This window comes from Tamandua tetradactyla, chromosome 2, assembly GCF_023851605.1.
Source record: "Tamandua tetradactyla isolate mTamTet1 chromosome 2, mTamTet1.pri, whole genome shotgun sequence".
NCBI classification, from domain to species: Eukaryota; Metazoa; Chordata; class Mammalia; order Pilosa; family Myrmecophagidae; genus Tamandua; species Tamandua tetradactyla.
The window spans coordinates 32,148,640-32,175,822 of NC_135328.1; the positions used below are offsets into that span (position 1 = coordinate 32,148,640).

General features: G+C 37.1%; 1 protein-coding gene across 6 annotated transcripts in view; it reads left to right on the plus strand.

Moving 5' to 3' along the window:
• Positions 1-27,183, plus strand: part of KIAA1958 (KIAA1958 ortholog) — a 284,958-nt gene that overhangs the window by 131,965 nt on the left and 125,810 nt on the right. For all 6 annotated transcript variants that reach the window (XM_077142176.1, XM_077142212.1, XM_077142185.1 and 3 more), the window contains exon 2: positions 14,691-15,885. In XM_077142176.1, the coding sequence (XP_076998291.1) occupies positions 14,715-15,885 (1,171 nt within the window). In that variant the 5' untranslated portion in view covers positions 14,691-14,714. The remainder of the gene's footprint in view (positions 1-14,690; positions 15,886-27,183) is intronic.

A 27,183-nucleotide genomic window follows, 5' to 3' on the forward strand; every position in this document is an offset into this window, starting at 1 on the left:
TATTGTTAACTATAGTTCATAGCTTGCAATAGATACATTTTTCCCTTATACCACTCTATTAATAACTCCTTGTAATAGTGTCATACATTTGTTCTAGTTCATAAAAGAACTTTTTGAATATTTGTGCAGTTAATCCCAGTCACTGTCTACCAGGAGGTTCACTGTTATACATTCCCATGTTTTAATCCCCAGCTTTCCTTCTGGCGAAGTACATGACTCTAAAGTTTCCCTTTCCACCACATTCACACACAATTCAGCACAGTTAATTATCCTCACAGTAATGTGTTACCATCACCTCTATTTCCAAATGTTTAAGTTCAATCTAGTTAAAAGTTAAAAATTCTGTACCTATTAAGCAATTGCTATCCATTCTTTAGCCTCATTCTATATCCTGGTAACCTGTATTCTAGATTTTATTTATGTCTTTTAGTTTACATATTTTAGTTAGTTCATATTAGTAAATTATATATTTGTCCTTCTGTATCTGACATATTTCACTCAACATAAGGTTTATGCATGTTGCCGTGTGCATCAGGATTTCAGTCCTTTTTACTGCTGAGTATTATTCCATCATATGTATATACCACATTTTGTCTATCCATTCATCTGTTGATAGACACTTTCGGGTTGTTTCCATCTTTTGGCAATTGTGAATAATGCCACTGTGAATGTCAGTGTGCAAATGCCTGTTCACATCCCTGCTTTCATATCTTCTGGCTGTGTACAGAATAGTGGAATTGCTGCTCGTAAGGCACCTCTATACTTAGCTTCCTGAGAAACCACCAAACCTTCCTCCACAGTGACTGTGCTGTGCCATATTACATGCCCATCAGCAGTGAATAAGTGCTCCTATTTCTTCACATCCTCTCCAACACTTGTAGTTTCCTGTTTGTTTAATAGAGGCCATTCTAGTAGGTGTGAAACAGTATCTCATTGTAGTTTTGCTCTGCATTTCCCTAATAGCTATTTAAGATGAGTAGCCTATCGTGTGTTTTCTAGCCATTTGTATCTCCTCTTTGGAAAAATATCTATTCATATCTTTTTCCCATTTTTTAATTGGGTTGTTTGTCTTTTTATTGTTGAGTTGTAGAATTTCTTTATATATTCTGGATATCAAACCCTTATCAGATATGTGGTTTCCAAATATTGTCTCCCATTGAGTTGGCTGCCTTTTCACTATTTTAACAAATTCCTTTGAAGCACAGCTACAGTTATCCCTTCCACATTGTGGGGATTAGGAGTATGGCACCCCCACAATCTGGAAAAGCCACTTAAAAGATTTTGGCCCTCCCTTCATACCAGAGAAAAATTCTGATTCTTTTTTTTATTATTCTTTTTAAAATTTTTTTCAGTATTTTTAAAAATAAAATTTGTGTTAAGTATTTGGTCTAGGGCTATGTGTAGGTCAATGTTAAGTTAAAATACTGCACGAAAGAGAAATTTTTAAATACTACGTAACTAGAAAAATTGAAATAGAAACAGTTGGTACTTGCCTTTTCCTTTGAAAGCTTGAGGGCTAGCACTTCTTTATATCAGGGTTGTAGTATTATGAAGTCCACGACATTGGCACCAAAGAGCAGGGTTGGCCTATCCCTTGTAGCTTTAAAACTTGGGACTCTTTTCTCTTTTTGAGGATATATGTCCTCTGAGGCTGTTTTTCCCAATATAGAGCAGTTTCATCACCATTGAATATCTGTCCCAGTTTGTAACCTTTCTCTTCAATCAGTTTCTTCACAGTTTCAGGAAACTCCCCAGTTGCCTCTCCTGTTACTTCTGTGTTACATAAACTAAACTTTTCTTCTTAAAATTTCAAACCAGGGTGGGCCACGGTGGCTCAGCAGGTAAGAGTGCTTGCCTGCCATGCCCGAGGACCCGGGTTCGATTCCCGGTGCCTGCCCATGTGAAAAAAAAAAAAAAAATTCAAACCAGCCTCTGCTGGTACAGCAATACCGTACCCCAAAAATGTTGTACTTTCTGCCTGAGAGATGAGGATTTCATGGTTTATGCAGATACTTTGCAGTTGTTGATGTAGTTGCAGCAACTACACAATGTCCTCTTTTTTTCTTAATATGCGTTATGAGCGACTCGCTAATGCCATTAATGGGAGACAACTGCAGTGGCCATTTTGCCTGAGTGAAGCATATCTAACCATTCTGCTTTTTCCTTCATGTTCATCACTTTCCTCTGTTTCTTGAGAGCACCTCCTAAACCACCAGTAACACTAAGACTTGGGACCCAGGATTTTAACATGCATTTCTGAGTTTCTGAACATTTTCTGTGTCTCCTAACCTTCATGTGTCATCTGTGGCTTCTGCAAAATGCCTCAAAATTCTCATTTAATTTCTTATGCCAACCCATGGTGTATCAAGACCATGAAGGGAAAGGTCACGACATGGAAGGGGTAACTGTATTAAATTTTGAGGCGGTCCCACTTATCTACTTTTTCTTTGGTTGCTTGTACTGGGTATAAGGTCTAAAAAACTATCAACTTTCAGTAGCTCTTGATGATGTTCCCCTACATTTTCCTCTAGGAATTTTGTGGTACTGGTTCTTACATTTAGGTCTTTGATCCATTTTTACTTAGGTTTTGTTCAGGGTGTGAGATAGGGGTCCCCTTTAATTTTGGGGGAGGGGTATGGATATCCAGTGTTCCAAACAACATTTATTGAAGAAACTATTTTGAACCAGTCGAGTGGACTTGGAAACCTTGTGAAAATCAGTTGACCAAAAAGGACAAATACTGTGTGGTCTCACTGATATGAACAGACATTAGTGAATAAACTTGGAGAATTTCAATGGTAACAGAGACCATCGGGAGATAGAAATAGGGTAAGATATTGGGTAATTGGAACTGAAGGGATACAGATAATGCAACAGGACTGATTGTAAAAACTCAGAAATGGGTAGCACAATACTACCTAACTGTAATACAATTATGTTAGAACACTGAATGAAGCTGAATGTGAGAATGATAGAGGGAGGATGGCTGGGGGCACAAATGAAATCAGAAAGAAAGATAGACAGTAAAGACTGAGATGGTATAATCTAGGAATGCCTAGAGCGTATAATGATAGTGACTAAATGTACAAGTTTAAAAATATTTTTGCATGAGGTCGAACAAAGAAATGTCATTACTGCGGGGTGTTGAAAACAGATGATAATATTTTAAAATTTTAACTTATGTGTGAGACTAAAGCAAAAAATGTTTATTTGATACAAAATTTATATTTTAACTAGTGCAGTTCCTAATATAACTTACGTAGACAGCTTTATTGAACACCGTAAGTACATGGAACCTTGAGTAGGGCATAAGATTTTGTAAGTTTGTCCAGAGTGATGCTCCAATAAATCCCAGAGTGATTCGAACAGTGAGTAAAAAAGCATTTGCTGGACCTAGAGAACATTATGCTGAGTGAGTCTAGCCAAAAACTAAAGGACAGATACTGTATGGTCCCACTGATGTGAACCGGCATTCGAGAATAAACTTGAAATATGTCATTGGTAACAGAGTCCAGCAGGAGTTAGAAACAGGGTAAGATAATGGGTAATTGGAGCTGAAGGGATACAGACTGTGCAACAGGACTAGATACAAAAACTCAAAAATGGACAGCACAATAATACTTAATTGTAAAGTAATCATGTTAAAACACTGAATGAAGCTGCATCTGAGCTATAGGTTTTTTTTGTTGTTGTTTTGTTTTTGTTTTTGTCTGGTTGTTTGTCTTTTTTTTTACTATTATTATTACTTTTATTTTTTTTCTCTATATTAACATTCTATATCTTTTTCTGTTGTGTTGCTAGTTCTTCTAAACCAATGCAAATGTACTAAGAAACGATGATCATGCATCTATGTGATGATGTTAAGAATTACTGATTGCATATGTAGAATGGTATGATTTCTAAACGTTGGGTTAATTTCTTTTTTTCCCATTAATTAATAAAAAAAAAAAGTATTTTCTAAGTCCCCTTGAGGGAATGGTGAGAAAGGGGGAAAATTAAGCTTCCCCTCCACAAGTGGAGAATTCTTGATATTCTCACAAGTAGTGGGGACAACAAAAGCAATATGCTGCGACCCTAATCTTAGGGTTTGTTCATATGAAACTTAACCCCACAAAGGAGAGGTCAAGCCTACTTAAAATTAGGCCTTAGAGTTACCCCCAAGAGAGCCTCTTTTGTTGCTCTGATGTGGTCTCTCTCTCCAGCCAACACAACAAGCAAATTCACTGCCCTCCCCCTGTCTATGTGGGACATGACTTCTAGGGGTGTGGACCTTCCTGACAACATGGGACAGAAATCCTAGAATGAGCTGGGACTCAAAATGAGTCCTAGAAATCCTGGAATGAGCTGAGAGATTCCAAACAGTGTCGAGAGGTTATCTTGGAGGGTATTCTTTTTTTTTTTTTTATTAATTAAAAAAAAATTAACAGACAAAGCATTAAGATATCATTCCATTCTACATATACAATCAGTAATTCTTTATCATCACATAGTTGCATATTCATCATTTCTAGAACATTTGCATCGATTTAGAAAAAAATAAAAAAGAAATAAAACGATAACAGAAAAAAAAAAGATTATACATGCCATACCCCTTACCCCTCACTTTCATTTACCACTAGCACTTTAAGCTAAATTTATTTTTAACATTTGTTCCCCCTATTATTTATTTATTTATTTATTTATTTTAATTAATTAAAAAAATTTTAAAAAATAAAAAAAATTAACACAACATTTAGATGGAGGGTATTCTTATGCATTAAATAGATGTCACCTTGTTGGTCAAGATGTAGTGGAGAGGCTGGAGGGAACTGCCTGAAAATGTAGAGCTGCATTCCCATAGCCATGCTTCTTGAAGATGACTGTGTAATGATATAACTTTCAGAATGTGACTATGTGATTGTGAAAACCTTGTGTCTGATGCTCCTTTTATCTATCTTGTCAACACACAAATAGAACATATGGAATAAAAATAAATAATAGAGGGAACAAATGTTAAAATAAATTTATTGAAATGCTAGTCATAATGAAAGTTAGGGGTAATGGGTATGGTATGTATGAATTTTTTTCTGTTGTCTTTTTATTTCTTTTTCTGAATTGATGCAGATATTCTAAGAAATGATCATGATGATGAATATGTAACTGTGTGATGATATTGTGAATTACTGATTATATATGTAGAATGGAATAATCATATGTTAAGAATGTTTGTGTTTGTTTGTTGTTATATTTTTTTTTAAAAATTTAAAAAATCAGTTGACCATAGATCTGAAGGTTTATTTCTAGACTCTCAATTTGGTTCCATTGATTGATATGGCTCTCTTTATGCCAGTACCATGCTGTTTTGGCCGGTGTGGCTTTATGATATGCTTTAAAGTCAGGAAGCATGATTCCTCCCACTTCTTTCTTCTTTTTCAAGATGTTTATGGCTATATGAGGCCCCTTACCCTTCCAAATAAATTTGATAATTAGCTTTTCATTTCTGCAAAGTAGGCTATTGGAATTTTGATTAGCATTGTGTGGAACCTGTAAATTTGGTTAGTTTTGACATCTTAACGTCATTTAGCCTTCTAATCCATGAACACAGAATGCCTATCCATTTATTTAGGTCTTTGTTTCTTTTAGCAATTTCTTATGGTTTTCTGTGTACAGGTCCTTTACATCCTTGGTTAAATTTATTCTTAGAGAATTGATTCTTTTAGCTGCTATTGTAAATGGAATTTTTTTATCTTGTTTACCTCAGATAGCTCCTTATTAGTATATAGAAATACCACTGATTTTTGCTTCTTGATCATCTGTCTCACCACTTGGCTGAACTTGTTTATTAGCTCAGGTAGCTTTGTGGTTTTTTTTTCCCCCTTTTGGAATTTTCTAAATATAGGATTATGTCTTCTGCAAATAGGGAAATTTTAATTCTTCCTTTTCAATTTAGATGCCTTTTATTTATTTTTCTTTCCTAACTGATCTAGCTAGAACTTCTAGTACAGTGTTGAGTAACAGTGGTGACTGTGGACATCTTCCTCATATTCCCAATATTACAGGGGAAGGTTTTAGTCTTTTAGTCTCTCACCACTGAGTATGATGTTAGCTGTGGGTTTTTTATATATGCCCTTTATTATATTGAGGAAGTCTGCTTCTATTCCTATCTTTCGAAGTGTTTTTATCAAGAAAGGATGCTGAATTTTGTCAAATGCCTTTTTTACATCAATTGAGATGATCATGTGGTTTTTTCCCTTTCGATTTTATAATGTGGCATATTATATTAATTGATTTTCTTCTCTTGAACCACCCTTGCATACCTGGGGAATAAAACCCATTTGGTCAAGGTGTATAATTCTTTTAATGTGCTGTTGGATTTGATGTGCAAGTAGTTTGTTGAGGATTTTTCCATCTGTATTCATTAGAGAAATTGATCTCTAATTTTCTCTGTGGTATCTTTATGAGACTTTGGTAATAGGTGGTGTTGTCTTCATGGAATGAGTTAGGGTAGTGTTCCTCTTCTTCAAGTTTTTGGAAGAGTTTGAGCAGGAATGATATTAATTCTTCTTGGTATGCTTGGTGTGCTGGTCTGGATCTGTGGTGGACCCCAGAAAAGCCATGCCCTTTGATCCTCATTCAGTATTGCTGGTGGGAGCATTTTGATTGTTTCCATGAATATGTGACCCACCCAATTGTGAGTGGTAACTTTTGATTAGATGATTTCCATGGAGGTGTTTCTCCACCCACTGAAGTTGGAGTTGCTTGCTGGAATCCTTTAAAAGAGGAAACATTTTGGAGAGAGTCTCTTTTTGGTAGAGCCACGTGAAAGCCACAGATGCCACCATGTTCACCATGTGCCCTTCCAACTGAGAAAGAAATGTTGAACGTCGTTGGCCTTCTTGATCCAGGGTATCTTTCCCTGGATGCCATAGATTGGACACTTCTATAGACTTATTTTAATTGGGACATTTTCTCGGCCTTAGAACTGTAAGCTAGCAACTCATTAAATTCCCAATTTAAAAGCCATTCTGTTTCCAGTATATTGCATTCCGGCAGCTAGCAAACTAGAACACTTGGTAAAATGAGTCTGTGAAACCTAATTTCACATTAGTCTGGGCTTTTCCTTGTTGGGTGTTTTTCTTTGTTTCTTGTTTTTGGTATGCTGTATGACAGGAATCACAATTCATTCTTTTTCCATGTGAGTATCCTGTTATTGCAGCACCATCTGTCAAATTTTTGTTTGTTTGTTTTGCTGGTTTGTTTTTGAAAAGTGCATGGGCTGGGAATCAAACACAGGTCTCCCACATGGCAGGCAAAAATTCTACCACTGAACAACCCTTGTACCCCCTTATTGGGAGTTTTTTGACAACTGATTCAGTCTCATTACTTGTGATTGGTTTGTTGAGCTCTTCTATTTCTTCTCCAGTCAGTATAGATTTTTTTTTGGTGTAATTCTAGGAAGTTGTCCATCTCATCTAGGTTGTCTAGTTTGTTGGCATACAGTTGTTTATAGTATCCTGTTATGATTTTTTTTTGTCTTTGACATCTGTAGAAATGAGAAACCCTCTCATTTCTGATTTGATCTATTTGTTTCTTCTCCCTTTTTGACGTCAGTCTAGCCAAGGTGTCGTCAACTTTGTTGATCTTCTCAAATAACTAGCTTTTAGTTCTGTTTATTTTTTTCTACTTTTTCCTCCTCTGCTCTGATCTTTGTTTTTTCTTTCCTTCTTGTTTTGGGACTCTTTTGCTGTCCTTTCTCAAAGTTTCTCTACTTGTTCAGTTAGGTCTTTAGTTTTAGCTATTTAGTCCTTTTTATTATAGACACTTAGGGCTATAAATTTCCCTCTCAGCACTGCCTTTGCTCCATCCCATACATTTGATATGTTGTGTTCTCATTTGCTTTCATCTTGAAATACTTTTGAATTTCTCTTGCAATTTCTTCTGAATTTAAGGGTGTGTTGTTTAACCTCCATATATTTGTGAAATTTCTAACTCTCTGTTATTGATTTCCATCTTTAGTCCATTATGATCAGATAAATGCTTTATATAATCTCAGTCTTTTTAATAAAGAACTTTTTTGTGCCCCATCACGTGATCTGTTCTTGAGAATTTTCATTGAGCACTTGAGAAGAATGTATATCCTGCTGTTTGAATGTGCAGTGTTTTATATATAGATCTGTCAGGTCCAGTTCATTTATCATATTATTTAGGTTCTCAGTTTCCTTATTAGTCCTCTGTTTAGTTGTTCTATCTATAAAAAAGAGTGGTATGTTGATGTTTCCCACTGTTATTGAAGAGATGTCTATTACTCCCTTCAGTTTTGCCAGTGCTTACCTCATGTATTTGGTGGCACTTTGATTAGGTGCATAAACATCTATTATTGTTATTTCTTCTTGATGAATATATAGAGTCCTTCTTTGTCTCATAATGTTTTTATGTTTAAAGTAAGTCTGTTTTGTCTGATACTAGTATAGCTACCCCAGGTTTTTTTGTTGTTACTGCTTTTGTGGAATATCTTTTTCCTTCCTTTTACTTTTCAACCTATTTGTATCTTTGGGTCTAAAATGAATCTCTTGTAAACACCATGTACCTGGATCCTATTTTTTTATTTATTCAGTTGGCCAATCTGTCTTTTAATTGTAAAGCTTAATCCATTAACAGTCAATGTTACTACTGTGAAGGCAATACTTACTTCAACATTTTATTCCCTTTATCACTTTTTTTCTCCATTTTTCCCCTTTTGTTACTCTTACGAACACTTTTATTTTTGTACCCTCCTCCAGACCTTCCTCTCTCTCCTATCTTTTCTTTTCAGCTGGCAGTACTCCCTTTAGTATTTTATGTAGAGCAGATCTCTTATTAACAAATTCTTTCAGCTTAAGTTTATCTGGAAGTATTTTAAACTCCCCCTTATTTCTGAAGGACAGCTTTGCTGGATAAATTGGCTGGCAATTTTTCTTTTTCACTATTTTAACTATATAGTACCATTGTGTTCTTGCCTCCATGGTGTCTTATAAAAAATCAACATTTGGTCTTATTTGGCTTCCCTTGTATGTGGTCAGTCAGTTTTTTCTTGCTGCTTTCAGAATTTTTTCCTTTTCTTTGACATTTGAAGTTCTGATAAGTATGTGTTTTGGCGTGGACCTTTTTGGATTTATTTTATTTGGGGTATGTTGGGCTTCTTGGATTTGCATTTGTCTTTTATAAGGGTTGGGAAATTTTCAGGATTATTTCTCTGAATATTCGTCCTGGCCCTTTTTCTCCCTCTTCTCCTTTTGGGATACCCGTGATGCATTTATTTGTGCCTCTTTGTGTTGTCAATGTCTTCCTTGACACCTTGCTCAAATTTTCCATTTGTTTTTTGTCTGTCTGATTTTGTTTGTTCTATCTTCCAGCTCACTTGTCCTTTCTTCTGCCTCTTCAGACCTGCTGTTGTTTGCCTCTAGTATATTTTGAATTTCATCTGTAGTGCCTTTCATTTCCAAAGTGTCTGTTATTTTTCTGTGTATTCTTTCAGGTTCTTCTTTATGGTCTCCAAATGTGTTTCTTAATATCCGTTATCTCTTTATGCATATTTTTCTTCATCTGTTTGTATTGATTCAGGAGATTTGTTTGGACATCTTTGACTAGTTCTAGATTTTGTGTCTCCTACTACTTTTCAAGTTGTCCCTTTGACTGGGACATTTCTTCCTGTGTTTTAGTATGCTTTGTGATTTTTTTTTTTTGCTGATACTGATCATCTGATTATCTTAATGGATCTATTCAGAAGGTCAGTTTTTCTCTCTTGTCTAGGATTTAATTGTTGCCTAGGTTTATATTAAGTCATTGCTATGACAGTTGAATTGTTGGTATTTCCCAGCGAGAACAGGGCTGGGTACCTGTACAGTGTTGTAGACCAGCTCTGATAGGCCTGGGATAGGTTCTGGAGAGGCTCAAAAAAGCCATACTTTTCCCCCCTGCACTGTCCAGTGCCCAGCAGATGGCACTCCTTGGTTATTCATTCATCCTCAGAAAATGTTTAACTCTTGGATCCCAGCAGCAATTGGCTAGGCAGGGCTGAAATTGTGGGTTCCAGGTGTTCGCACTTTGCTTGCCGATATCTGGCTCAGATTGGGTTGTGACACCTCTGTACTTGGGGCAGAGGTGACAGCCATCCCCTAAACGGATTGAGTGTCCTTGTTGCTGCTTCCCTCATGGCTGGGGAATGTGCACCAGGAGCCATGGAGAGTGCCCACGTTTCTCTGCCACATTTTCTCACTCCCTTTGTCCGCACTGACCTGGGCATTGCAATGTCTTCCCCTATTTCCTCGGTCCCCAAACAGTTGATTCATACAGTTTCTGCTTGGTTACTTGCTGCTTTTGGGAAAGTAGTAGAGTCTGTCATTCCCTCTTTAATGGTCCATTTTGGAAGTTCCTCCTTGGTGTCCTTTTGTATTCCACACTCCCCTGTGGCTTGAGTCTTTTTGTGGGTCTCTGTGGACATGGGTGTCTGTGTCTGGATATAGGTGGGGATCTGTCTCACTGCTGTGAGAGATTTTACAGTCTGTTTACCCAGTTGACAGTAGGAGCGATCCCGGCCTCTGCTTCTGCGCATTTCCCAAGCTGCATGGGACTGAGTGAGGGGGGAAAGTGTACTGGCAGATACTGCATGGAAGCTTCCTACCTGATGTTTTTTTCTTTCTTAGGTTAAGCATTTGTGGGATCCTTCTGTAGTCTTTCGCTTCTTCCACAGTTTTGAGCAGATGAGATTTTTCGTTTTTTTTTCCCGCAGAATCTGTGGGGTGAAGTTTTCAGTAGATGTCTTATGTCGCTATGTTGATGATGTCACTTATGATCCATTTTGATTTCATTTTTGCGTGTGGTATAACTAGGGGTGATGAGTTTTTTCCCTCACATGGCTAGGCAGTTGATCAAGCACCATTCATTTGAAGACTTCTCTTTCCCCATCTTCGCACTTCTATCAAAAATAAGTTGAACAAATGTGTGTGACTATTTCTGAATTGTTTATTCCATTCCATTGGGATATACATATATATACACACATGGATATATATAAAATATATATAATACATATAAGATGTATATTTTGGTACTTTTGTAATTATAATTGCTTGAATTTAATTTTCTAGTTGTGGCCAATATATAGAAAATAATTGATTTTTATATTAATCTTCTATCCTATGACTTTGCTTAATTCATTTATGAGTTCTAGCAGTTTTTTTGTTCTCTGTAAATAGCTGTATCATCTGCAAATATGGAAAATTTTACTTTCTCCTATAGTTAATATGTTTCTGATTTTTACTATGTCAAATAGTCATAGAATGTCTGCTTGCCTGACATATGATGTGGTATTAATAATTTTGTAGCCTCATTTGCTAATTTAGGATAATCAAAACTCATATTTAACTTACACTCTGCCCGCCTATATTACTTGAATCAATGTCACTTAACTCTGTGAAGCTGAGCTTCTAATCCATTCATTGCCCATATCAGATAAAGGAAAATAATATCACAAGTTCTTTTTCAATTTTTGACAATGTAGAACAAGCATTATTTTTCAGCATAGAGCTTATCATCAGACTGTTGAAAGAAATCGGTAAATTGTAGAAACAATTTATTCTTACCATTTTGGAAATTCCCTGGTTATCTTATCATTGAATTGATTTTGTATTAAACTCGGAGCACATTGCAGTTTATTGATAACTATTCTTTGTCACCTGGGACCCACTCTGCTTAATTGCCCCAAATATCAGCTAATCATGCTATCATATCTACTATGTAACATTAGTTGCCTAGTTGAAATATATCAGTAATAATCCTGTAAAAATATTTTCATTTTCTCATACTTAAGAAAAGTTTAAGAGCCTTTTCATAAGATTGTCAGTGAATTTCAGAATGTAATAAAAGCAACTTGCAATTACTTCCTGTTGGTTCTCAAAGATTGGTGAATACTTTAGAAGTAAGTGGTTAAGCTTCAATAAAATTTACAATTGTATCCACTTTATCTTTTATTATTTTAATTATTGTGTTTTAGTTTAGTGTTTTTATCCCCCCTCTTTTGACCATGGGGCCTTCAGCAAAGATATCAGTTTAATTATTGTATAGTTGCCTTTACCTGGCCAATGGGTTCTTTTGTGTTCCACGTGCTTATGCAATTGTATGTTTTGATTCTGCCACATTTTTCTGTATTTGACTGGTGCAGTATCTTCTTTCAACTGTTGTGCCATAATGTATGTGATTCCTCTTTGTATGGATATAGATCATTTATTTCGGTTCTTTTTCTTTTCTCATTAGCCTGTGACACTTAAAGTGGTTTATTACTCCAACATCCTATATTGCTTTTTTACGGTGTCAAATCACAAAGCCTTTAATTTGAAATTATCAATGCAAAAGAGTGGTTTTGTATTTATATGTGGTGAAAAAATGCAGCATGAACATAATTGCAGTGATGTTCCCAACAAATTGGAATTTAGTGCTGTCACTTTAGGGTTATGGCTATCAGTGAATATAGAGACTAGTTGGAGTTTCTTTATAAGGAATAAGAGAGAATGGACACTGGGTAGGCAAGGGGTGGCCTGCCATACTAATTAACTATAGACATGTTAAGAAGCTCAAAGTAAAAACCAGTCTTTCTTTTTTATCTGTAGTTCTACTATAGCCAGACTTTAAAGGAATATAAAGGAAATAAGTTCCTAGATTCCTAGATGATAAAGGAAACTTAAAGATCATGTAGGTCATTTCAGGCCTAGAGCCACTTAATTGTCCAAGGCCATGGTCAACAGTTCCAGGACTAGGATTTGACATTCCTGACTCAGTCACTGTTTATTGTGTTGTTTCATGAAATCTTGTTGCTCGTGTATTACTCTTGCGTATTAATAATACGCAAGACTGGTTACACTATTGGAGAGAAAAACCTCTGATCCTTGGAGTGATTGTGACAAAAGTGATGGAGAAAATTTCGTGTTTCTTACTTGAGTGTCTTACATGTTCACTTAGTGTTGATGGTGTGGCTCAATTTTATATTCATTTATTCATTCTTCATTCACGTATTCAGCACCAACTATATGCGAGGCAGATTTTATATAGTCTCAAGAGCAGGACCGTGCTTTATTATTTTGTGTATTCCAAAGCAGGTCCTTACTGATGAATGAATAGCTAATCATGGTCCATGTCCCCAGGGCTCCTCAGTCAAGCCAGAGAGATGGGCAAGGAAGTTAAGGATATAGAGTCTAAGTTCAAAGACAACATTCCTCAAGGGTAATGGCTGCACTGGCAAAGGGAAATCTAAATAAATCCCTGAAGCAGAGGGATTGGGAAAGACTTCAACAGGTGGAGATCCCATGTTTAGTCATTAAAGGGGCTTTCCTGATGAGCAAGGAGAAGGGCTGCATATCAAGCCATAGAACAAGTTTCTAGAGGCCATTGGGGTGGGAAACTGTTTAAAGAAAAAGAGACTACAGAAAGTGAGGATGAGGCAGAGGTAATGGAAAATGAGGCTTGTATGTGGCTGTGTCACATTATGGAGATCTTCTATCATGTTGAAGGACTTCAGCTTACCCTCTGACAATGGGGAGCCCTGGAGGCTCAGATGCAGGTTTCACAGGGTCTCCTGGAATTGCAGTTAGGCCTGGGTGCCTTAGTGCAGAGCCTGTCTTCAGTGAGGCGTTCTCTTTTGTCAGCTGCAGATGAGAGACCGCACATTGAAGTCCTCATACCTCTCTCCTAGATTCTTCTCAGTGTCTCCTCTCGGCAGAGCCTCTTAACATTACCCCACACTTGCTGGTCCCACGTGCCCCATTTTGCTTTTTCTGCCCTTCGTGATGTCCTCACTCTTATCCACAGCTATGATCCTCTTTGATGCCTGCCTAACAAGGAAAGATTTACTTCTATTTGGTAAATCTAATTGTTGTCTTTGGATGTGTGAGGACCTCAGATGATGCAATACAGCAGACACATCCTTACCCCAGGAAATTCAGACAGTGGGGAGGTAGGAGGCCATCACCGTGGTCTCCAGCCTATCTGTGCTCCTGTCCCCAGCAGAGGCTACTCCACCAAGATATCACCTCCCAATTTGCTCTCCTTTCTCTCCTAAAGATTTTTCTTTCTTCAGTTCGCAAACTTAGCCCCTCATTCTCTCCTTAGACTCTGAGTTGCACTATTTTATTTTCTGGTGCTTATGCACTATATTGTTTTCTGGTGCTTAGCAGATGATTGATTTCCCTTCTCTAACATCCATCTTAGAAGTGTAAACCTTTATTTTCTCTGCCTCTAGTAATGACATGGACTGAAGTTGAAAGTGTATCATCTTGGTTAATGTAGAAATGCTGTGTGTATATTTTATTATTATGGGAATGACTGAACCTTTCTCTCTGATTTTGGAAGTAAAACATGCCATGGAAAATCTCACCCCCTCTTTTTTCCTGTAGTACAATTGTTCCTCCACCTCCCCCTTTTCTTTCTTAGATGGGCATTATTATAACAGTAAAGGAAACGAACAAAATTTTTCTTCAAATCCTACAATTGTAAGATATCAGCTCTTTTTGCTTTTTCCTGTATTCTTTTCCTGTCCTTATCCATATACAGTGTTATTTACTACATATTTGGAGTGCATTTCTTTTTGAAGTCAATAATCATAGTTGGAGGAAATTGAAGTAATTGAGATATGGGAGTGTCTTGGGTAATAATGACTTCTTATTTTGATTGTTTCCCTTTAGGAAGGACGCTGCTGATCCTGTAACATGGAGGATTGCCTTCATACCTCATCCGAGAATCTGTCCAAATTGGTCAGCTGGGCCCATAGCCATGGGACCATATGCAGCCTCATTCCAAACCTGAAGCACTTGCTTTCCGAAGGCTCCCATGGGAACCTTACAGCAATGTGGGGCTGTAGTGCTGGCCATGCTTACCACTGGCCACTGACAGCTACTTGCAGAGCTGGGTCCCAAGAGAGGGTCTGTTTCCAGGATAACAGAAGTTTCAACTCTGATAGTCCCAGTATAATTGGGGTACCTTCTGAGACACAAACCAGCCCTGTTGAAAGGTACCCTGGGAGACCAGTGAAAGCGAAGCTAGACTGTACCCGGGCCAGAGACTCCTGTGACTTCTCTTATTGCAGTGAGCCTTCTGAACTGGATGAAGCTGTTGAAGAATATGAAGATGAAAATACACTGTTTGACATGGTATGTGAGTCTTCTGTTACAGATGAGGATAGTGACTTTGAACCCCAAACCCAAAGGCCTCAAAGCATTGCTCGAAAAAGGCCTGCAGTGATGCCGTCTTCTCTCCACTCGAGCTCCCAGGTTCAGATGGTTGATGAATGCAGCAATGATGTCATCATCAAGAAAATCAAACAAGAGATTCCCGAAGACTATTACATTGTGGCAAATGCAGAGCTGACTGGAGGTGTGGATGGACCAGCACTGTCATTGACGCAGATGGCAAAACCCAAGTCTCAGACTCATGCTGGCCCCTCCTGTGTAGGGTCTGCTAAGCTGATTCCTCATGTAACATCTGCCATCAGCACGGAGCTAGACCCACATAGTGTGTCTGCATCCCCCTCTGTGATCTCTCGGCCAATTGTCCAGAAGACTGCAAGGGTATCTCTGGCTTCACCAAATAGAGTACCCCCTGGTGCTCATGGCGCCAACCAGCAGGTGGCAATGCAGATGCCTGTGAGCACATCCCATCCCAACAAACAGATCAGCATCCCTTTGTCTGCTCTGCAGCTGCCTGGACAGGATGAACAAGTTGCTTCTGAGGAGTTCCTGCCTCATCTGCCCAGCCAGGTCTCCTCTTGTGAGGTGGACCTTTCTCCTTCAGTTAACACTGAACCAGAAGTGAGCTCCAGTCAGCAGCAGCCTGTGGTTGCTCCAACCATAACCACAGAGGCCACGGCACAGTGCATACAAGGTATGGCACGTGGGCTGGTGCTGGGTCCTTCAACATATGCATACAGAGAATCCCGCGCCGTCAACACTACTAAAACCATTGGCTCAGCTTGCTAAAATTCTGCCTTCATTATTCTCAGAGAGATAGAAATAACTAAATGCATCACATCCAGGTGATACTCTAAAGTTCATCTGAATAAAACCATCCATCCAGTTCATGTATTTTAGGGCTGAGAGGACAGCTGTTGAATTGTGCTGTTGATTGCATGGTTAGACTTAAAGTTGCTATCTGACCTTAAGCTGTGTTTTTATATGGTAAAGTTAGTTTTGAAAGATTTTTTTTATCCTCTCATGTAGTATCAAGGTATGTGGTTGTGGTTTGAAGCCAAAAAAGATGTTGACTTAGGCATATAATAATTATAGACCTAATGTTTTTCCATTATTATTTATCTGAAACAATTTGACCTTTCCATTCATTTTAGAAGGTGAAGAATTTTAAAACAAGTTTAAAATAAAAGCACCAAATATTTTTAAAAGAAGTATTTGATCTGTTCTCTCAAAATTTATGAGAATCAGTTAACTTGTGTTTCTGGAACGTGTGAGCCTAATTGGAAAAGATTGAGAGAAAAGGAAAATAATTATACAAGACTCCTATCTATAATTCTAATATCCTAATGTTCTGTAATTCCACCATTGTAATATTTATTTAGTCTGAGCTAATGTTATATAAAGGAGGTTTGTGTCTTGTGCTTTTGGGTTCATGATTCAAATTTAATGACAGGCTAGAAATAGAAACTTAGACAAGGATGAATAGGTATGAGGAGTATCTAGAAAGCAGAAATCTTAGTACGTTTTGGTTTCTTTTAGTCCTTCTTAAGAAGGACTTAAGAGAGCCAAGTGTTTTGGGAAAAACTTCCTTAGAAGCCTGAGGTACCTGTGACTTTTATCCTATAACTTACTAGAATTAAATTTTTTGCGAACATGCTTTCCCTATTTTAGTGTCAACTTTAAAATTCCTGAAGTGAACCTTCAATTCATTATTTTTTTAAAGTTGTCATGGTTTTATTAATAAAATATACACTGAAAACAGATATATCCTGAATCAAAATTATGCTTTTTAGCTTATTGTTCTTTCTTTTTAAAGTAAATTTTACTGCAAAGTTCATGTGCCACTAAATTTACTGTTTTAAAGTATACTATTCAGTGGTTTTTAGTGTATTTACAGAGTTGTGCACCATCAGCAATTTCTAATTTCAGAACATTTTAATCACCCTAGAAAGAAACCCTTTACCCATCAGGAGACACCCTTCATTGCCCCTCCCTTCATGCCCTGGCTATGACTAATCTCCTTTCTGTCACTATTGATCCTTACTGTTCTGAACAAGTCATATAAATGGAATCATATACTATGTGGTCTTTTATGACTGGCTTCTTGCCTTTAGAATAATAGTTTTCAAGGTTTATCAATGTTGTTAAGCATATATCAATATTTCCATCCTTTTTTTGCCAAATAATATTTCATTTCTTTGGAAATATCATATTTTGTTTATCCTTTCATCACTTGATGGACATTTGGGTTGTTTCCTTTTAGGACTGTTTTTTAATAATGCTTCTGTGAACAATAGTATACAAGTTTTTGCGCGGACATAATTTTTATTTGCTCATGTGATAATTCTATGTTTAAATGTTTGAGGATCCACCAAGCTGTTTTCCATAGCAGTGCACTATTTTACTTCTCCACCAGCAATGCAGGAGGGATCCAGTTTCTCCACATCTCCACCAACACTTATCTTCTTTTTGCTTTGATAGTAATCATCCTAGTGGGTGTGAGGTTGTATCTCATAGTGGTTTTGATTTGCATCACCTAATGACTGATGAGGTTGAAGGTCTTTCCATATGCTTATTGGCCATTTCTATATCTTCTTTGAGAAACTTGTATGTAAATCCATTGCCCAATTTTAATTGGGTTGTTTGTCTTCTGTGTGTGTGTGTGTGTGTGTGTGTGAATTGTAAGAGTTCTTTATATATCCTGGATACAAGTCCTTTATCCAGATACGTGGTTTGCAAATATTTTTTCCCATTCGATAGGTTGTCCTTTTTTTTTTTTTTTGCCCCCTCCTTCCCTTCATGTGGCCTTTGACTAATCTTGATATCCCTAGACAATATGTTATTTTTATTAGGCTGGTGAAAGTCTTTGTATGAGAAAAATAATGATTCTTGGCACATACATATTGGGTGTAATAGTACCTGTTGTACTTAAATAGTTATGAATCTGATATGTTTTCTTGTTACTTTTCTTCCTCTTTTTCTTTTTTTAACCTGTCTGTGTGTCTAGCTCTCTATCTCTTTATCTCTCTCTCTCTCTTGCTATCTATGAATAAAATAGGGGATTTAGCTTGGCAGAGTTTTCTACATTCTGCCTTAATTTATATTTGAAGGTGGAATTCAGAGATGTGTTTTGGAAAGTGCTCCAGTATATTTTTATATTGGTTCAGTATATATATTGTATACCTTTCCACTAACATAAGCCCTTCAAAACAAAGATTTTCTTGCATCTCTCTAGTAAGTAGTAAATAATTCTTTATTAAATCACAAATGCATATCTTACTATGAAAAAAATTCAACCTATTTAGAAAAGAAACATTTTCACCATTTTATTATTGTGTAGATGGCATTCTGTAGTCTTTTTTCCTTCTCTCATTGAAATTGCACTTCTTGTGATAACCATAAAAAATAGACATGCCAAACATGTACATAATACAGTAATGTTAATTGTAACTTGGGTTTACTCTTGCAAGAAGAATTGATTTGGAGTTGATCCTTCAAGAAAAATAGTAGGAAGAAATAGTAATGCGAATTTCCTGTGGAATGATCCTGATGTTTTGATCCAGTGTTCTATGGGAGGATATTCCATGGCTAAGATTAATTAGCCTTAGAGAAACAGTGTTTGGACTGGAGACATCAATGGAACAAATAAAGATTTGGCTTGCATCTTGATTTTGTAAAAGATAAAGAGTTAACTTAAACAATTTATCTTTGTTCCATGGGGCCCAAACTGAGTTTTGTTCTCTAAAGTTTTATTTATTTGTGTTTGCATATTTATTTATAGTAGTAAATCTATGTTCTAAACATAGATTTTAAAAATTTAGAATGCAGCACGTCCAGATATGTATTAATGACTATGTACAGATGGCCCTTGTATAGTTAATTTAAAGCATATTCAGGACTAAGTCGAGAAGATAGGTTTTAAAAATAACTAGATGAAAGTACTTTTAAAATGGCTGGTGGGTCAGCTTGAGTCTTTATAAGCTCATTGCAGAAATATTGCATGTTTTTGAATAATATTTTTAAACATAATTTGGCAGATGACTGTTGAGTTAGCTGGAAACTAAGAGAAATTGTTCCATTTTGTTTAGTTTAACTGATGTCACTTAAATTGTATTTTCTCATGGAAAATTAACATTTCTGTTCAGAAGTGAACTCACAGAGTTAAAAAATGTTAAAATGTGGGTCAAATTATTAATTTTCATGTCAACCTTGTCAGGCTGCTCAATCAAAATCTTAGCAAATGATAATGAGTAAAGAGGACATATTTTATTGGAAGACTTATTGACATACTTTATTGGAAGAATTATTGACTATCTACCAGTAGGTTGGACTCTTAATTTTTGAGGTGTTGATGTAAATTGGGGGCATTTGTCATTATGAAATTTAAATCTCTATCGCATTGCGAGCCAGGTGTTTATATGTCTTTTTCTTAAATAGACACACATATATACACAGCATCCTTTAAGATTTGTGTGATTTTTATTAATTAATTAGCTCTTTTCCCAAAAGTTTTATGGGAGCAAGCAATCACTTTTGGTGTGTGTATATGTATGTATATGTATAAATTTGAAAGCATATATCTTTATACTTTTCTAACACATTCCCAGTCTGGAGACTTGATCAAATGTGTAACCATAGGGTTGTGGCCCCCCACCCTAGAAATATATTGGCTTAAATGCTACACAAACCGCATACTTAGCAGGCTGAGGGTATCTTCCAAGGCCACTCTGTGTACTGTTCTAGAGAGAGTGTAGGCTGGGCAGCAAACTGAAGATACCTACTTCTGTGTATGTGCATGTGTGTGTATTGTGCAAGTTTTGTTGAGCATTTAGTTTTTTTTATGTGGGCAGATAGGAACAGTGGTTTATTTGTGTCAAATAAAGACAGAGTTTACTAGAGCAGTATCATAATTTAAAGGATAGAACTATGTATATATCTGCTTGTGTAAATATATGTGTGTCTATCTAGATTATTAGTTTTATAAATTTCCTTGTTTTAAAAGAAACACATGCCACTCCTTACCCAAAGGAATAAAACTAAAAATTTGATTTCTTAGCCACATACATCCTTTCCTGTCCCTTCCTGCAGGAAGACCTGAGACATAAATTTGGAAAGAAAAGAGAAACGGAGTGAAAATTCAGGCTCAGTGTATGCCGTTATTTTCTGCATATACTGAGTGCTGGGCATTGTAACAGTAGAGCCCAACCACTCAAGGTTTAGGATTAGGCATTCCTGGGTTGTTCTAAGCCTTACCTGCTGCTGGCCCTGTGGCCTTGGCTGAGTCATTTCACTTCTCTGAATCTCAGTTTTAAGTTTTTTAACTGCTAAGGTAAATTCCATTCAATGGGTTGGCTTAACAACAGGAATTTTTTGACTCATGGTTTCAGAGGCTGGAAGACTTGCTTTCTCCTTTGCCTTCTGGCTGACTGGCAATCTTTCTGGTTCCTTGGCTTTTCCATCACATGGCAATATACATGGTGGCATCTTTTCTTTTCTCTTCTGGTTTCCATTGACTTTCAGCTTCTGGCTACACCCCATGGCTTCTCTCTTCCATATCCAGTTTCCTTTGCCACATTACTTTAAGGTCTGCCCTCATTCAGTTTGGGCACACCTTAACTAATAGCGTCTTCAAAGGTCCTGTTTACAAATGGGTTCCCACCCAAAGGACCAGGGGTTGGTACTTGAACATGCCCTTTTTAGGGGACGTGATTCAATTCCCAACACTCATTTTTCTCATTTCTAAAGTACGGGTAATAATGCCTACCTCATAGGGTGATTCTTGTGAAAATATAGCTAAGTACCTGAATGTGATAAACATTCATTAAAAGATAATCCCATCATCATCATTGTAATTATTTGATTGTGCTCAGTAGTCTAAGAAGTGAAGCAGATTCCTGTTTTATGCAGTAACATCCTTTCATTTACTAAAAATGTGGCCCGTAGACTAGTAATATCAGCACAACCTGAGAACTTAAAAGGGCAGAACCTCAGTCCCCTCCTCAGGCCTACAGAATATTTTAACAGGATTTCTAGGTGACTCATATTCGCAATAAAGTTTGAGAAGCACTGATTTAGGGAATATAAGGTCCAGACTGTAGTGGGTATTATCATTCCATCTGGCCATCCGGTAACTTAGAACATTCTTCCTGTGTAAGAGAACTACCCCCTTTGTGCATCTGCACTTTCCTACTGGAGAGGCCAGAAACTTGCTTTCCAAGTTTCTGTTTCAGCAAGGGCACAGACTTGTGACCTTAGGTTTTACCAGTCAGTTGCATTGACACCAGACTCTGAAACAGAAACGCCTGAAAAAATCTGTTTTGGCAAATACATCAGTTTCTAAAGGTAGAAACAGCATTCCAGCAGTAGGCCCAGGGTCAGAGGAGTAGGCTGGTTTTTTTGGTGGCTGGGTGTCTCTACCTGTGGTGTGCTCAGGACATTATTCCAGAAGACTCTACGGCCTTTTAAATTCTTTGCCTGCCTAAACTAGCTAGACTGATCTTTCTTTGTTTTAAACAAAGAATTTAGAGGGATGTAACCTCTGAACCTAGGAAAGTTGTTAATCCCTTCTAGATGTTGCATGAAAAAATTGTATTTTTTTTTTATTTTTTTGTCAGTAGTTTTTTATTTTCACCTAAAATAAATAACATTCCTTTAATAAGTAACCACCGCTACTGTGATACCCTGTATTGTCTGTTTTCTTGCTGTACGAACTATTCAAGCAGCTCCTAGGTTAGGGGAAAAGAGAGCTTTTCCTCACCACACCTGAACCTTTCTCCATAAGGCCACTTTCCGGACTCCTTTCCTTAGTGAGAGTTTTGCTGAAATGTGTGGCTTTTTGGGACTGGTTGACCCTACAAGTAACCTTCCTTGAACCTAGAATGGGGGCAGGAGGACTTGGTACCTTTTGCTTTTGGCTATGGGATTTTAGGGCAGTTCTGGAAAATGAGAGAATGCTTAGTATTTATTAAATTTTAATTTTGAATTTGGTTTTCCCTTAAGTTTACTTTTTTCTACTTCATACCGCTATTTCCTGAAACGATCTTCTGTTTTGTTTCTTTGCCATTTCTTGATTTTATCCCTTGTAGCCGAGAGATCGAACAGCAGAATCACCAAGTGGTAGCTCAAATGAGAAGTGTAGGAAACCTGGACATTGGCACTTTATTTTGTCTCTTATATCTAATTTCTTTTCTTCCTTCTTACCCTCTATTTCTTTTTCTTTTTACTTAATTTTGCCCTTGAGTTTTCATCGGTAGTGCTGGTAACGTGGAAAGTTTGCTAAGAGCTAGTGGAACAGAGTGATCTGTATTTATTAGGCCTCTTGGAAGAAAGCTAATGAACTAGATGCTTACTTGATTTTTCCATATTCCCTTTCTTTTGTAATGCTGAAGGAGCCATTAATGGAACCATATAGCACACTCCTCAATCTCAGTCCCTTGCACGTAGTTTGCATACTGCCATCATGTTGATAAGTAACTGAGGAGAGCATATTCTCAGGAGAAATTATGTGCCTGGCCCCAGGAGTTTCTGAGACTCACTGCTTGATATTAGCAGCATCAACTAAAAGCAACACCATTGTTTTATTCCTCTATGTCCCTAATTGGGCAGTGAGGAAATCATCCCCCTTCCCTGTTGTGATGGGGGCTGTATGTTCATCGAGAGAGCAAGTTGAAGCCTCGAAGAAATTATAGATCCCTAATGTGTGCCTGAACACGGTGAAGGCTTTCATATCTGTGCCATCAGCACACCCTTCCAGAACCTTCTGATTCCACCTTCCTCACCAGTATCATTAGGTCTCCTTGTTTTTCTACTTGACGATCACCAGCTCTTGACTCTCCTGGGTGTTGCAAAGCTCCTCTTCCCCAGCTGACCAAAGGGCAATTCTCAGAGTTGAAGGGGCAGGACTGGTGGATGGCGGATGTATTGTGTTCTATCACATATAGAAGAAAAGTGGTATCCTGATGTATTAAAAACAGCTGGGGACTGTGTTCTTTAAACCAGCTCTTTTAATAAAGACTAGCTGGTGAGCACGCCCTCCTTCTTCCTTCCTACAGTCTAGTTTTGAGCAAAGACAAAGCCTTGGTTTTAAATTAGGATTTTTTGTCCTTATTTTCGTCACTGAGGCAGGTTACAGGAGTATGGAATTAAGTAGTCATTCCCTTAAGAAACAACAGAAAAGTTGTCTGTATTGCCATGACTTTTCAAAGTATTTAGGTTTTTACCAAGAAAGTTTTAGCAAGGTGTTCTAGTTTGCTAGCTGCTGGAATGCAATAGACCAGAAATGGAATGGCTTTTAAAGAGGGGAATTTAATAAGTTGCTAATTTACAGTTCTAAGGCCAAGAAAGTGTCCCAGTTACAACAAGTCTATAGAAATGTCCAATCATAGGCATCCAGGGAAAGATACCTTGGTTCAAGAAGGCCAGTGAAATTCAGGGTTTCTCTCTCAAGGGAGAAGGCACATGGAGAACACAGTCACAGTTTCTCTCTCATCTGGAAAGGCACATGGTGAACACGGTCAGGGTTCCTCTCTCATCTGGAAGAGCACATGGCGAACACGGCATCATCTGCTATCTTCTTCTGGCCTCCTGTTTCATGAGGCTCCCTGGGAGACATTTTTCTTCTTCATCTCCAAAGGTCGCTGGCTGGTGGACTCTACTCCTTGTGGCTATGTCGTTCTGCTCTGCTCTCTCTAAATCTCCTTCATTCTCCACAATGTTTCCTCTTTTATAGGACTCCAGAAATTTATCAAGACTCACCCAAATGGGTGGAGACATGTCACCTAATCCAGTTTAACAACTCCTCTTGATTAAATCACATCTCCAGGGAGATGATCTGATTACAGTTTCAAACATACAGTATTGAATAGGGATTATTCTGCCATTACGAAATGGGATTTTGATTTTAACACATGGCTTTTCTAGGGTCCATGCATCCTTTCAAACCAGCACACAAGGTAAAACTAAAAACACATTATAGTTTACGTAAAACATAATTTATGACAAATATAGCAGATTACGAAGTTATAGTAATTGGAATGGTCTGATACAAGGGTAGGCGAATAGAGCAATGGAACAGGCGAAAGAACCCAGAAACACACCTACACATGTATGAGAACTGTATGTGAAAGAGATGACATCACAAATGAGTGCAAAAGGAAACACCAGTCAATGAATGATATTAGATAACTGATTATCCATGTGAAACAAAACAAATTAGATCTTCCCTCACATCAGACATGAAGATAAATCTAACTTAAAGAATTAAATGTAGAAATATAAAACTCCCAAAACTGAAGAAAATCTTGTAGTGACCTCAGTGTAGGGAAGAGTTTCTTAACCATGACACAAAAGTACAAACCATAAAAGAAAAGTTTGAAAATGCTGATTACCTTAAAATAAAAATCTTAGCTGGGACAAAAGTTATCATAAACACAATTGAAAAAAAAGCAACAATCTGGGAGATGATTTTAATGCATGAGACAAAAAAGGGATTAATATGTAGAATATGTAAAGAATCATCACAAATCATTAAGAAAAGGGACAAATAATCCAGTAAAAAAAAAAAGAAAGAAAAGAACAGAGGCAATGAATGAACAAGCAGTTCTAAAAAAAGGGAACTGATAAGACTAAAAAAAGAAAGCAGCTCAACCATACTGGTAATCAGGGAAATACAATTTGAAACAATGAGATACCATTTTACTTCCATCAGAAAATTATTCATTTTATCTATTCTAGATGTTGATGGAATGGGAAAATGAGAATATGCTAGTGAAAGTAGGTATTAGACCAACTACTTTGGATAGTAGTTTGAAATAGCTCATAAAGTTGAATATGTGCATTTTATATGACCTGGAAATTTGTTTTCTAAGTGTCTACCCTAGAGAGACTGTCTCATTTATAAGAGGAGATATGCAGAGATGTTCACTGTAACTTTGTAATAGCAAGAAAAAATATCATTTAAAAACATAAATGTGTATCAGTAGATAAATGGATAATTAAATTGTGATATCTTTTTCAATGAAATATATGCATCAGCCAGGTACATTTAGTAGTGTGGATAAATCTTGATATAAAGTTGCAGAATAACATTTAGCATATTTTACCTTTAAAAAGAATACATTAGAATGGTTGCCTTTCATGTGGGAGACCCTGGTTCGATTCCCTGATCATGTTGCCAGAAAAAGAAGAAAAAAAAAACAGTACAAACATTACTATGTATCATTATATGTTATACACACAGATACATATAATTATGAAACATGTACTAGAAAGAGGCATAGTAAATACATGATAGTGGGTTGCATTTCAGGAAGAAGGGAGTACAAGAGTCGATGCACAGAGGGGACCTGAGCTATATCTATAACATTTCCTTTAAAACAGGAAAAACTGTGGCAAAATGTTAATATGTATTAAATCTGAGGTACAGGAATATGGGTATGTGTTATATGAAGCACAGAGCTTAAGAGTAGAACTCTGAACCCACAATGGTCTGGATTTGAATCCCAGTTCTGCTACTCATTTTCTGAGTGACCTTGACAAGTTGCTTCTCTGTGATTTAGCTTTCTTGTAAAGTGAGGATGGTGATGTTTCTGTTCTACAGGGTCAATATAAGGATTGAATTAATTAATCCTTATTAAAACCCTCTGGCACATAGGAAGTATACTTTAGCTAATATTATTCTGCATACTTTTCTGTGATTACTTTTGCAAAATAGATCTTGAAGCATAAATAAAATTAACTGGAATATTTATGAGATGAGGGCATTATGACATTATTATTATTGAATATAAAGGGGTTTTTTTGATGGTGTTGTTTGGTAAGAAAGCAAACTTTACTACCATTGTCTTGCAGTGTAATGGTTCATGAACAAAGAATTTGAAAATTATTCTTATAAATTTCAAAACTTGGCTTGGGTTTCTCCTTTATGATTATAAGAGGATGCTGTGATGTGATGGGGGATTTTTTAAAGCTCTTCTGCTGGAATAAATTAAAAATAAAAAGCAAAAAAACAGAAACCAATGTTCTCTATTATCTATACACCACTTTTATTTCCAAGATCAGTGTGTCCCGAGTTCCATAAAAAAAAAAAAAAAAAAAAAAGCTGAACCCTTTATTTTACTGATGGAAATGAGACACAAAGAAATTAGATGATTTGTCAGGAGTGATGGTGAGAAGCCTTGCCTCTTTCTTATTAGCACTAAGAGTTACGGTGATGGGGAGGCTGCTTTGCATCACGGTCATTACCACTACTTGTCTTGTTACAGCAATGGCCTGAACTGCTGATTGCTTCCCCTTCTTTTTCTTTCTTTTTTTACGTAATGCCTGTCACTTATCCAAAGTTTAGGCTGCTAGGATATACCCAGGAAGATAATTTGTTTTCCCCTGAGAATCATTTTTTAAAAGACCCAAGGTTTAATAGAGGGATTGCCTGTATAAGCAGTGGGGAATCGTATTTTGGTCTTTTTTCTGCTAAGCATTTGACAAGCCACTTGCACTTTGATTTATCAGACATTGGTTAAGCTTCAGTGATATGAGAGACACTGTGCTTGGTGACGCTGTACCGGTGAAAGTACAAGGATGAATGTCAAATACTCTCTCCCAGGGATATCATCATTGAGAGAAGGAAGCAGACAGACCAACAACTGCAAATCAAAGTATACAGAAAGAGGCATTCATAAAAGGCATTGGAAGGTTGGGGAGGGAGCAATATGAACAGAGGCATTTGGGCATGACAAATACAGAATATTTAGGGAAGGTGTAAGTTAAGTATGGCTTACAAGGAGATTTCAAGAGGGTCAGCAGACTTGCTTGCCAGAAAGGTGAAGTGGGAACCTATGAATAGCCATGTATACAATGTCACAAATGTCCTAAGTGAGGAGTGGAGGGACCCAGCTTGTTATCATAGAAGATCAACACTGATAGCCCTGGGGAAGATGGCTTGGAAGTAGAGGCTGGGATTTGAGAGCTGTTCTGGGTGTTATAACAGTAATCCAGG